Source organism: Nipponia nippon, unplaced genomic scaffold (genome assembly GCF_047370975.1).
Source record: "Nipponia nippon isolate SJK-2023a ecotype South Korea unplaced genomic scaffold, ASM4737097v1 scaffold_5, whole genome shotgun sequence".
Lineage (NCBI taxonomy): Eukaryota > Metazoa > Chordata > Aves > Pelecaniformes > Threskiornithidae > Nipponia > Nipponia nippon.
In genome coordinates, this window is record NW_028262369.1 from 50,413,551 (window position 1) to 50,426,562 (window position 13,012).

Here is a 13,012-nt window from a genome sequence, read left to right on the forward strand (position 1 = left end):
TCCTTTGGCAAAGCACTCTGTAGTTTATCTCCCCGTTGCATGGAAAACCATCTCCATTTGATTATTTTTGGCCTGTGTCACCTTAGCTTCATTTAGTGCCTCCTTTTTTTTGTGGAAGAGATGCAAACTTGCACGTACAGTATTGCTTGAGAAAGATGCAACAGCATCATGGGGCACCTGCATCAGAAAACCAGATATTGCATGAATGTGTATGTGTGCATTTTGCCTGTGTAAAATTTTGGACCTCATTTCCCAACTCCAGCACCTAAGTCTGCAGATTTGGGCACAGCAATATCTGGCATCCTGAGACACCTGCTCTCCTGGCTCTTTATATACCTCCAGCAAAGAAAACTAAGTCAGCATATGGGTATGGGAGATGAGCCACAGGTTTCCTCCACTTACTTCTCTGCCTAAACCCAGGACTATCTTGGGGAGGGAGGAGAGGGGGTGGCAGGAGTCCAGCCATACTTTCCTCCTCATTTCCTAGTTCCTGCCGGAGAAACTCCTCAAACTCTGCACGGTGTTGATCATTGTCCATCTCCCTCCGGAACTTGCAGATGCTCTTTACAATGTCGTGAATGGCATACCAAGCCCACCGCTGCGGAGACACGGCACAGCTTGCGTCAGCCAGCGGCACAGCCCTGGGGAGCCAGTCCCTGGCTGCAGCAATAGGGCTTGCTCCCAGACAGAGCCCTTCCATTTGGACCCACCACTATGAGCTGGAGCACCAGAGCCCAGCCTTGGCAGTAGGATTTGTGACCCAGCCATCATCTTTGCTGTCCTGTAGTTCTGGGTTTCACTGGTGGCTATAGGTGATAGTGTGAATTACTTGGCTAGTCCTGACTAAATCTGGTGGAGTTTGCATGGAGCAGGACTCCAGAGCCTGTAGGAGTGAGGCTTTTACCTATCAATCAGCTGCCTTTTTGCAACCCTCCAAGTCTGACTCCCTCACCCTATTCATGTGAGCACCGCTTGACCCACAGCATCTCCTCTCTTTCTTGCCTGGACAACATCCTCAGCCTGCCAGCAGAGAGGATCGTTCCTTACCAGCTTGTTTGTCCTGAAGTTCCCAGTCCCATGCTGCAAACAAAGGTTAGACTTAGGCGTATCACTCGGGGGGAACAGGTCCTGGTACTCTTGAAACCTGCCAGATGGGAGATCAGAGAGAGATCATCAAGGGCAGCCAGATGCATGAGGAGGGCAGTGGTTTGGTGGGAGGGTGGCTAAGTAGGGGGAGCAGCTGATGGGTATAGCCCTGGCATTGGGGTCCCACAAGACTTCTGTTCCTGGAGGAGGTTGGAGAAAGGGACAGGGGGCTGGATCCCCTCCCTTGGGCTCTGTTCTTGCATGTAGCAGGCTTGGGAGTGTCCACCCTGCTTATCTGCAGCGTATTTCCTGCTCCAGTCCAGCACTCTGCAAGCCCAACAGTGATTTGATCCCCATGGGACAAGCCCTGCTGGCCTTGCACAGGTAAATGCATCAGCAGCTGCAACAGCAGTTTTGCTGGGGTGAGGGCCTGGCTGGGATTTTGATGCACTGGCTGGATAGTTCATAGGGAAATATGTTTGCAGCAGTTGCTGTCTGTCACCTTGGGGTTTCCATGGGAAGGATGTGTTTGTGTAACCACTGGGCTTAGGAAACAGCTCAACCCAGGTCCTCACCATCGTTTTTCCATTGCTTTCTGGACGAAGATCTGTGCTGTCATCAACATGAAGGGGCTGACTACTTCGGCCTCACTTATTTCTCTGATGATAGAAGTGTGGCAGTCTAGCCGCTCCTCTGGAAGAGAAGTGGGGTCACTGCCTGCCCCTGCCAGCCACCCCTGAGCCACCATGACATCTCTTCCTACCCTCACATCTGCAGGTGGCACCATGTCCCATCTCTGCCTCTCCTGTCTGCTGTTTGCCAAATTTGGTTGTCTCATCCCTTTTCCTTTCTATACTGTGCTAATTGCTTACTTTGGGAGTGAAGCTGTGACTCCAAGAGCATCTAAAGGAGGCAAGATAGGGAAGAGCTATTTCTGCTGCTGCAGGAATTGCATGTTGCAGGTCTTGGTCAGTAGATCCTGCCAAAGAAGTAGACCACCTTCCTAGAAATATAAGTGGCAGTGGAAGGCCTCAGCAAATAAATGCTCCACTGGATGGGAAAGGAGAATTGGCAGGTGCCTGCAAGAGGATATAAAATCTGCAACCAGCATCCTGCTCAGGGAAAAGAGGCTTTAATCATGAATGGAGTAAAGTGCAGGGTGGGAGGGTGCCTACCGGCTGGGATTTCAGCTCGGAAATGATTTCTGACAATGCTGTTAATGAGGAAGCTCTTCGTCTTGGGGTTGGTCTCTGCGACTAACTTCTCCACAGCCATCCAGAAACGCAGTGGTTCATCTGCATTGCGCTCCTCGAGGAACTGCTTGAAGAACTCCAGGTGAGCAGGGTTGTGCAGTATTTTCATGAAGTGCCTGTGGAGGAGGAGACACCAGGAGATGTGATCTCTGTGCCACCAGTGACCTGGAAAATAGCCAGGACGTCTGTGCTTGCTTCTCCAACAAGAGAGACACATCTGAATAAGAGCTAAAAACATGTGGATGAGCGGTGCATGGGATCTGTGAAGCAGATAGGCCAGTAAAGGTACTGCTGGAGCACAGTCTCCCTTGTCTGTCTTGCCCACAGAATTGTTTAGGTTGGAAAAGACCTTTAAGATCATCATCCACCGAGCCGTTGGGAATCTGGGGGGGGGAATCTCCTGACAAGCTGTTTCTTTTCTGCCATAGGTGCACCTGCCCAACAGCCTTGCTGCCATGTATCCAAAGGAACTGGTCTCAGCCTGGAAAGGAGGCTTTACCCAGGAAGTCAAGGAGAAGGCAGGACTTTGGGTCTGTGATGGAGACCTCAGAACCTGCAAACAGACTGGGCAGCCCCGCAGAGACCAGGGGAGGGAGGCAGGTAATGATGGGGCACCTGGAAGGACTAGTGGGAGGAGGAGGTTGTGCTCCCCTCTGGCCCTTGCTGAGAATAAACAATAATTTCCCACTGGATGGCAGAGGGCTTCATGCATTTGGCCATGGAGAGGGTGTTCTGGAGTGGAAAACCCTTGCCGCTTGCAACTGGTAGATCAGGAGACTATTGATAGATGTAAAGCCAGAGGACAGCTATATTGAAAAGATTCAGCAGAGCTTGGGAAAACCAGAGCTGGGAATGGACTGTGATTTTGCGTCATTTATGAGGTTAGCAAGCCCTTATTTAAAGATTAGTGGACTGGGTCAAATGACTGACTTTCACAATAAACAATAAGAGCTGGTCCTACTCCGGACTTGTGTCCTGGTTACCATTTATATCCCAATGTGGAGCTGTGAGGACTCATGTCTGGATGCAGTATTCCCAGGAGATGAGATATGAGCCACATGGACATTCACGCAGTCAGCAAGTATAGAGATTTAAGTGTGGTCACAGAGTGATTTTAAGTGATTTTTCTGGGAATCTGAGAGCCACCCAGTTGTAGTACAGGTGGCATGCCAGGGAGTGATTGAGAATGAAGTGCATGAGACATGCACAAGATGCGAGGAGTAAATTTGAACTATGGGGTTGGGGGTGTGTTAAAACATTTTTCTCCTTTCCCTGGTAATGCTACAGTTCAGACCCACAGGCCACCCATGCCTACATCTGAGGGGGCCCAATGATGAAGCAGGGAGCAGTGGCACTACAGGAAAGCACGGGGAAAAATCTGCTTCCTGAAAGAGTGGAAGTAGCAAAAAACCCCAAAGCCCCATGCTGCAAGGTGCAGACCTGGGTCTTCTAGATGGCTTCTCTACTGCAACAGTGGTGGACTTTGTCACGCTTGATTCAGTTTTCCTCACGGGAACAGTCCTCTTCTTTCTCTTCTCGGGTTCAGCGGGTTCTGGGGACAGAACAGGGTTGGCCCCTTCCTCAGGTGACAGCCAGAGCCTGCCCACAGCTGTCCGCAGGGCAAAGGACCCCAGAGTCACCATGCTGATGTCCGCATGGTGAGCCTGGCTCAGGAGACACTGGGTGCTGTGGGAACTCTTCACCCCCGCGTGGTCCTCGGCATATGCTTCAGAGAAGCCCTCCCACTCCCACCCTCTCTGGCTGGATTGACACCCCAAAACACATGCCTTTCAAAGGTGGCTAGGCCTGCCTCTCCTTCTGGAGATGTTATACCAGATGATGGGATGCAAGCAGGGAAGACCTCTGCTTGTCCAATCCCCTAAGGGTATGCTGGAGCACCTGCAAGGGCGTGATGGTTGGGAGCCCACCCTGCTTCTAGCCTGCTCAGAGTGGACTCACCAAGTGATGGGCTTTTCAGACACAGAAGCTCATTTTCCTTGCTTGGACTACCCACAGCCAGCGAGGGTTTCTGAACAGCCAGCTCATTTGACATCATCTTCTGGGCGTCTGCATCATATAGAAAAGAGGGGACAGATCCCATGTTCGTTCCTTCTGGCTATGACAGCCCTTCAGCACTTGCTCTGAGTGCTGTATTGTGATTGTAACTCACTTTTCCTTTCCTCTTGTGTGTCCTGGTCCCATGGTCTACCAGTGACACTGCATTTCTCAGGTATGACCGAGGCCCCACAAGCTACTTAAGGGTTGCTACAGGTGACTGCTGTCACTCTCAGTGCACTGGCAGGTGCCCAGAAACTTGATGTCATTCTCAAAAGATGATGTGAGAAGACAAAGCTGAGGTGTTACACCAGCACGACCAGTCCCGGCATCCACAGAAGGTCAAGATGTGGAAGTGGGGTGACAGTGGCTGTTGCTGGCTTTGGGTTTCAGTCACTTTGCTGCAGCCTCCATTTGATCTGGTGACCCAGGCCACTGCAGGGCTGTGGCATTTGGTGCCTCTGGTACTGGCAGGAGGGAGTTTGGCCCATAGGTTGCTGCCAATGCTTGGATTACAGCTGATGGCTCGCAGATACCCTGTCCCAACCCACTCCATGGTGTCCACACCCTGTATTGCAATACAGCAATGCATCTGTGCGCTAGGGGCATTGGTCACCACGGGTGCACACAATATGCATTATCAGCCTTAGCCAACATGAGCCACAGCAGAAATTCAGAGCCTCCTCTTACCGTTGCTGCGCAGGAAAGGTTCCACCTCTGCCTGGATGGAGCCCCCTCTCCGGAGATCCCAAGTGGCAATTAATTTCCAGTGCTCGGAGGAGAGACCTGCCAAGTTCCTCGTGCCATGCAAGGCCTGGCTCAGCTTCAAGGACTGGTTTATCCGCTGGGACAGGAGGAAACATTCATCTTTCCCAAGAGCATGGCCTTGCATCTCAGGCATCGAGACATCGCTCTGCAGAGACTACAGCAAGAAGAGCAGAGGGTGATTGCACAGAGCACATACCCCATCTGAGGACCTGGTCCTGCACTGTGCCAGATGGGCTAGCTGCATGTTTTACTGTGCCTTAGAGTACAAACCTACCAAAGTTAGATCTCTGCTTTAGCTTTAAACTGTCTGGAAGAAATCTACATGAGCACGAAGCTCAGCATAGACCTTAAACCTACCCATGCAGCTGCTTAAAGCTGGCTCCCATCTGCCTGCAGCTGGGACGTACCAGGGACATGCAGCAGGTCCCCCAGGTAGTCCAGACAACGGCTTGGCAGCAAAGGGAGCAGCTTTCCTGAAGAGGTCAACATCCACTCAGAAGGGCTGAAAACAACCCTGAAGAGGTCCCTGCCAGACAGGTAACCTCGTGTGCCTTTTTGGTTAGCTGCTGTCCCTGGGACTGGCTCTGGCTGGTGCCCTGGGAGTGCCTCCCTCGCCCCCCACGGAGACCCTCCTGCAGGTTTTGGCCCTCCCCACTGGCAAGCAGTTTGCACGACTCACCCAGCAGCAGGGTTAGAGTGGCTGGTTTCTGACCGAGATACACGTTGCTGAGAGCAAGCACCAAAAATAGCCCTGCTAAGCCCCCGAGCAATTCCCCTGACATCAGTGCAGCAAGACCCGGGAGGAGTTTGGCTTAGGGGATGGTGCCCGCAGAGAGCATGGCCTCGACACCTGCTGAAGTGCTAATTGCACTCCAGACCAGGCCTGTGCTCTGAGGGATAATTTCCTTGACAAGAGATGTTTAAAAACCTGGGCAGCTAATTAACTTGCAACTAATGAATCAGGGTCAGGAGCTGCCAGCTGACTTTTCCAAAATGCTCAGCTCTTGCTGACTGAGATGCTGGTATCTCTGTGAGTCAGGTCTTTGGGGGCACTAGCCCTGACAGTCTCTCCTTACTGTTTCCAGGATCAGCTGCTGATTTTACATTGCAGTTTGGAGAAAAGCCTAACAGTTGAAGAACACCATCTGCAGTGAGCAAAATTGTCTGCATAGTTTGTGCAGGGATGCAGGTGGGATGCTCGGGGGTTTTGGTCTGAGAGAAGGTTTCCTAGTGTAAGGCTAGCATTTAGGATGTTGATAAACATGAGGTATTAGTAGGATTTCTGCTGCCAGGAGGGATAATAATCCAGGAAGATGGGTGCTTGTATCATTCTGTTTTCTTAAGTCATCCCTTTACACAGTGGAAAAAATATGTGGAAAACTTGAGTGCGGTTGAATCATGGGCTAAAAGGCTGCATGCCCTCTTGTCCCAGCGTGTTGGCCAGGCACTTGTGCTCGGACAGGGACATGTGTGTCTGCACATGAGTCACATTAATAGCAGTATTTGCTGTGGGCAAGGAAAAAAGGGGGAGAATTAAATCCCAGAAGTGGGCAACCATGGAGCAGTTACTCAGTGCACTGCCTGTTGCTGGTCTCGCCCCCGCGTACCCTGAAAGACTGTGTTTAAGTTTCTCCCTGCTTTTGGGCCAGGTCACGGTCCGTCTCAGGGGAGCTCTTGCAGTGTGTGCCTGCAGCACTGCTGACTTACAGGATGCTGTGGTGGAAGAGCTGAGGATCATTGCTCCAGGAAGCTGGAGCAGGGCAGGCTCTGCCCTATCGCTCTGCGGCAGCGTTGGCCGGGGGACACCATGGGATGTTGGACCACTGCAGCTAATGCTGGGCTTCTCCTCTCTCCCTCTCTCCAACTTTTCACATCCCCACTGGTGCCTGCACACCCCACGAGGATGCCCGTGTCCCCTCTGCATCCCCTTTACCATAAACTGGAGGAACGTCCTGTCATCGTCAGCCAGAAATTCCTCATAGAAGCAGCAGAGCACCTGAGGAGGAGCAAAGGTGGGTTGTCCTCCGTCAGTGCTCCAGCAGCAACCTCCACCCCCCAGCCCCACCGTACCCTGAGGTCGTGATGCCATAGGGAGGCTACACCTTGCTGAGACACCCAGGACAGCTCTGCCAGGATGCATGTTGGTCCATTGGGCTGCTCAGAGGCTGCCCAGAAAGGTTTGGGTTATACAAGTGTTTTACTCGTGTTGTGCTGGAACCAGTGACTCAGATGCGAAAGGATGGCCACTGCCCTGCCATCCCCTGGCCCTTGGCATGTGCATCTAACAACTGAGGTCACCAGCTGCTAAATGACTGCTCACATCTGCTCCACTGCCCAGCAAACCAGTGAGGATGCTCCTCTCCACTGGCCTGGCGCATCTTGGTCACTGGTTCCTGTGCAAGGTGCCTTGCGACTGTAAGTTTTTTCCCTTCCTAATCTCTTTTCATCTTCCTTTTCCAAATATCTCTCTTCTTAAACAGGGGTGCTAATGCCAGCTGTACCTCCCAGCCTGACCACTGCCAGCACTGCTCTGTACCTTGCAAATCTCCTTCTGGGCTCTGAATATCCAGGGGGAGAATTCTCCAGACATCAGATGGTTCCGCAAGCTCCTGAGAGTCCTGGTCTCCAAGGGAAGCTGCTGAATGGTGCCCTCCTCCAGGTAGGTCTTGCATATCTTCTCCCCGATCAAATGACGCAGGAAGAAACTGTTTTCTCTGCTGGGGTCCAGCACCATGGGCAGAAATTCCTCCAGGTCATGCCACAGGTCCAGGAGATGAGTCTCCACAGACCGGTCCTGGCGCTTCAAGAAGTCCCTGAAGGGTCGTCCCGCGCAGGTCTCGGCACTAAGGGCCCAGGGAAGGAAACTCAAGGTCTTGGCTCGCTTTTTCAGGGATGGCAGCTGGACAAGGGGTGCAGAGGAACACAGGTTAGAGAGGACTTTCTCTTCACAGAGTTCTTCCAGATGAAGGACCTGCTCTGCATTGGGTCTAGGTCTTTTGGGAGAGGTTGCTCCTCCTTTGCCTCCAAAGGCAGTCTTTGCAGGATGCTCTGACTGCTGAGGAATCGATCCCAAAGCATCCTTATCCAGATGTGATTCCTTTGTGCTCCCAGCTGGCGCCAGCTGCCTCTCTGGTTGCACCTGAAAACTGGGCATCTTCATTTCTTGGGTGTCTCTTCCCTCCTTGAGCAGAGTCCAGATCTCTGCTTTGGCCTTCTTGCTGCAGTAGGACTCTGACAAACCCTGGCTCCTTTTAATATGCATCATGAAGAGATTCTCCGAAAAGCCTGAGGGCTCCTGTGATTTGGCCCGTAATAAACGCTCCTGATATTCCTGCAGCAGAGGGTGGCATGATTTCTCTTCCTCCATGCCCATCTTGCAGTGGATGAAGAATTTAGGTAGCCAGTAACTCTGAATCATAAAAAGGGCCCGTTCCTGCATCTTGCTTAGGATCTCCCTCCTGGTGCTGATGGGCTGAATGTGCCTGGTTTTCAGGAACGACCCTGAAGTGGAGGCAGGGCATTATCATGGGGTGGACTGGCTCCATCCAGACCTGTTTTTGCCAGGGGAGTTCCCCAGCCAAGCAAAGCTGGTGATGGTATCCCATCTCCCGGGGAGCATCCAGGAAAGTCCACCTCGCTGGAAGGGCACTGCTCATCCCCAGCTCCCATGTTTCTTACCAGTGATGGTCCTGCAGAGAGTGACAATGCTGGAGCCTTCGCGCAGGTGAGTGGCTTTCAGCTTGTGGAGCAAGGACAGGTAGAGGTCCCTCTGCCTCGCATCTGACTCATCAAGCCCCAGGAGCCTTTCGGTGGTGAGCCAGAAGTTGGTCAGTTCTTCCCCTATGGATCAGACAAGGGATGGGAGTTGGAGGGAGTCCCTGAAAGTCCCACTGATGAGCGAAGCAGCCTCTGTTTTTTTAAAAAAAGAAAGAAGGAAAGATTGCCTGGATGAACCAAAGGAACAGTGTAGAGAAGAGCCAGGGCTATGCAACTCCCCAGCGTGCAGCGCCCATGTTGGGGCTCTGCTGCTGGCTCATCTTCCAAAGCCATGTCTGGGATCGCGGTGTCTCCTGTCGCACTGGTGCTTACCCATGCCCCCAGCTCTGTGCCAGTGTCCTGCCAGACAGCTGGCCCACAGCTGGCTGAGAAGGGGCTGCAGAGTGCCCCATGCCCACCTGCCATTCCTTGGATGAAGGCCCGAAAGCGCCACATGCCCTGGCTCCCGCTGATGCACTTCTCCAGCAGCCACTGGTCAGCACTTTGCCAGTTCAGCTGTTTTGCTGTCAGAGAGAGTGCAGAACATTGCATCAGGGGGTGCATGCAGGAGCAGCCCCATAGAAAGCCCTCCAGACACCACCAGCATCCCCCCAGGCTCCCTGACACAGGCTGCCAGAGGGCAGCAGTGCTGTGAGCCAGGAGACCAGCAAATTGCACTGAAATGGGAGTTTTGGACAGGATTGTGGGATTGAGGTGGTGGTTGCAAGGATGCAGTACAACCCGCTCATGTTGGTGATAGTCCGCCCAGCTGTCGTGCCTCTTCCCCTTGCAAACGTCCATCTTTTTTACCTGTGTTTGGGACTTGCCCTCAACCTCCTTCAGTTTGAGGTTAAACCCAACTGGAGAAGAAGCAGCAACTCATTCAGAAACGGCACTGGATCAAGCCTCGATGAATTGCTTATTTTTCTGAAATGAAAATCTGCATCCCCACTGCCATAGCATTCTTTTCAGTGGCCTTCCCTTACATTGACACGCAGGCTGACAAAAGCAGTTGGCTGGGCTGACATGGCTCATTTTAGGGGTAAACTGAGCACAATTCAGACTTGGTGCTGGTAGGACAGACCATGGCATAGGCCTGTTTTCCCAGCGTAGGATGCATCAGACGAGGAGCGTATCGCAACGAAGTGGGAGAGCTCTGGGCACTCTGCATAGCAGCACACCTGAAACATCAGGACCCCAGTTTCCCATGCCCAAGGATGCTCTCCAGCCCCGCTCCACCCATGAACTGCATGGTAAACTCTGCTAAGCAGCTATTTCAGCTCAACTCTACAGAGGCAGTGAGCCTCTACTAACAGGGCCGTGGGGTAAAGCCCTGTTCATCCCGTGGAAACCCTGGGATCTGCTGCATCCCTAAAAATAGGACATGCGATGCCTTTTTAACCCAGAGCAGAGGCACGACCCGCTGGGCAGGCACCAGGCAGTGACAGCCCCAGCAAGAGGAAGCCCTGCTGTGGCAGCGAAGCCGTTCTGATTTCCTCCGTGCCGCGATGACTCACCTGCTTCCCCCGACCGAATGAAACCCAGGAGCTTCTGGCAGAGGACGAGGTGGAGGCACAAGCTGGATTTGCAGAAGTGAGGCAGGCGGTGCTTTTCCAGCCAAGCCAGTAAAGCCGGGGGGCTGGGATCCTGTGTTGCACCCCCCCATGCCCAAGGAGAGGATTAGGCTGTGAGCAAGGAGCCGTCTCTTGCCTGGGGATTATGGTGAGTAATGGGCCCCTGCTATGGGGGAAGGAGGCAGGGGAAGGCGCCCTGTTGCTAGACAGCGATGTAAGCCATCCTGGTGCTGGGAATGAAGGGGGATACTCAAGCTATAGCCCCTGCCTGTATCCCTGCGAGCTCTGCCTGCAAACCTGGGAGACCCAGTGCTGTGTGGCTGCCTGCAAGGCTGCCTCTCCTTGCAGCCTGCCTGCTTTCCCAGAGCCCAAGAGGAAGGCACAGCACCTTTCCAGCAGCACTGAGAGGAGCAGGTTCCCTTTTGCTATGAGATCTGAGCACCGCAAATGGTGCTTGTGGCTGTGGGGAAGGGGGATGTCCGTGGGGATGGCTGAGCCAGTTTGAGGATCAACAGGACCTTGGCTCCTGGTGAATTCAGGAGGAATACAGGACACGAGGGGCTGACATTCACATCCTCCTTCCCTGCCACCACACACGGTCTCCTTAACTCCAGCTATCAGTGTTTACTGAGTGCTGGATGGACCCCATAAGCTGTCCACAATGCCAGGACTTTAAATGGCTTGTGCTCCTCCCAGGGCTCAAAAGCAAAATGATGCCTGGGTTTGAAATACTCCCCCAGCTGCACTAACAGGAGACTCAGAGAGTGGCCTTGGCAATGAGAAACCATCTCCTTCCCTCCCCTGGTCTGTGCCCTTCCTTCTTCCTCCTCACCCCTCATTTTCTCACCAGGCGGCTCGGCAGCTCTGGCCAGAGGTCCCACCGGCCCGTGCTGCTGATGTAAATGGGTGTCTGGCCAAAAACCTGTATCAAAAGGAAAGGGGAGAGCTGAAAGAGATGGAGGGTGGCAGAGGAGCCCAGAGCCCAGCTGTTCTAGTTAGTCCTCACTACAGAGAAGGGCATCATCTTTCTTTTCAGACCTCTACCTCCAAGCTGAGGTCCTCAGGTTTCCCTCATTTTCCAGCCTGAGTGTGGTGTATTCTCAGTTTTCCTGGAGCCTCTAACACCACAGAAGCTGAAAGTTCACCTGAAAAGAGCTCAGAAAGGTCCCGGGCTTTATGGTGCGGAGTGGACTTACGGGAAGATTCAGAAACGTGTTGAAAAAGTCGACAAAAACATCATCTCTCAGCAGAAGCCCCATGTCCGTGGAGGCTATGGTTGCTACAAGGGAGAGAAAAGAAAGTTACCTGGGCTTTGTGTTGCCAAGTGTGACATAAATGTTAACCAGAAGATGGGGTTTGAGAGGCTGGACCAGAACAGCTCTAGGGGATGTGCAGTATGGGCTCGACCCATGCACACACGGGAGGATTTGAACCTGGGACAGTCCATGAAATTTGGGTCCCAGTGCACCCGTGTGCTCTGGGTGGGTGGCACAGGAAAGCACCAGGTTCAGCTGCATGCAGGAGCTGGAAAGTTCGAATGGCAGATTCCTAAATAGCAAAGTTCACGGAGGCTGGGCACAAATGTGGTGGCATCCATGGAGCAGGAGAAAGGAGGTGCTGTGGCTGGAGGGGACGAGGTGTGCTCCTCCACCTTACCCAGACAGCAGGCGTAACCCTGCTATCATGGAGAGGAAATGTGTGCTGTGCTCTGGTGCTGCTGCTCTGGCCCCACTGCCTTGGTGCTCTGAGTCCTCTTGCTCAGGTTCTGGTAGCAAATTCCCCCAAATTAGCTGGCACCATCAGGCTGGGGGCAGGTTGTGGCTCTGGGTAGTGACAGTCACTGCAGACCCCCACCCCATCCACCCAGGACATCCAGGTAGTGTGCCAGTAGTGCCCAACACCTCCCACTATCCCGTGAAGTTTTATTTGTGTCTGAAAGATCTGGATGCAAGGGGGTGGGCTGGCATCAGCCTACTGATGGGTGGATGCCCTTGGAAATGTCCACTTGCGTTGAAGGCACAGCTGTGTCACAGGGAGGACCCATGTTTCAGAAGCCTAATATTGCTTTTTCCCCACTGTCCCCTTTGAGGTGTGCTTAGAGGGGCTGAAGCCTCCAGCAAAGGTAACTCACCGGTGGCCGTCATGCTGCCGTGTCCCGGGGATGTGTTCTGGAGTGCCACGCTGCTTGTGACACACCTGTCCTGGCAGGTCCTTGAGGACTGCAGGGTTCTCAGCACCTCCCTCTTTGCTGTCCTTCAGGGGAATGTGACTTTTCTAACCACCAGCCCTGCAAACGCACTTGGGCAGTCCTGAAATGAAACCCTTCCCTTCTCCTCACTTAGGCAAACTTCTTGCCTTCAAACCAGGTTCTTGGTAGCACCTTGGTACCGTGCATGGTTGCTGTCAGCGTGTCTGCTCACGTGGTGATGGAAATTCCCCAGGAGACCCTGCTATGTCTGCCCCGGACAGAGCAACCCCAGATTCCTTATTAGCTGTCCTGCTTCATCAGATTTGGGACTG

General features: G+C 53.1%; 1 protein-coding gene across 1 annotated transcript in view; it reads right to left on the bottom strand.

The window, feature by feature from the left end:
- The window catches only part of RGSL1 (regulator of G protein signaling like 1), a 22,811-nt gene extending 10,175 nt beyond the window's left edge, over positions 1–12,636 (bottom strand). The window contains exons 1-15 of the mRNA XM_087730452.1: positions 12,624–12,636; positions 11,689–11,771; positions 11,340–11,414; positions 10,436–10,598; positions 9,338–9,442; positions 8,841–9,002; positions 7,699–8,663; positions 7,096–7,158; positions 5,085–5,316; positions 4,299–4,406; positions 3,780–3,891; positions 2,262–2,455; positions 1,662–1,779; positions 1,048–1,144; positions 469–598 (exon numbers count right to left, since the gene is read on the bottom strand). Of these exons, the coding sequence (XP_087586578.1) occupies positions 469–598; positions 1,048–1,144; positions 1,662–1,779; positions 2,262–2,455; positions 3,780–3,891; positions 4,299–4,406; positions 5,085–5,316; positions 7,096–7,158; positions 7,699–8,663; positions 8,841–9,002; positions 9,338–9,442; positions 10,436–10,598; positions 11,340–11,414; positions 11,689–11,771; positions 12,624–12,636 (2,620 nt within the window). The remainder of the gene's footprint in view (positions 1–468; positions 599–1,047; positions 1,145–1,661; positions 1,780–2,261; positions 2,456–3,779; positions 3,892–4,298; positions 4,407–5,084; positions 5,317–7,095; positions 7,159–7,698; positions 8,664–8,840; positions 9,003–9,337; positions 9,443–10,435; positions 10,599–11,339; positions 11,415–11,688; positions 11,772–12,623) is intronic.
- Positions 12,637–13,012: the final 376 nt, after the last annotated feature.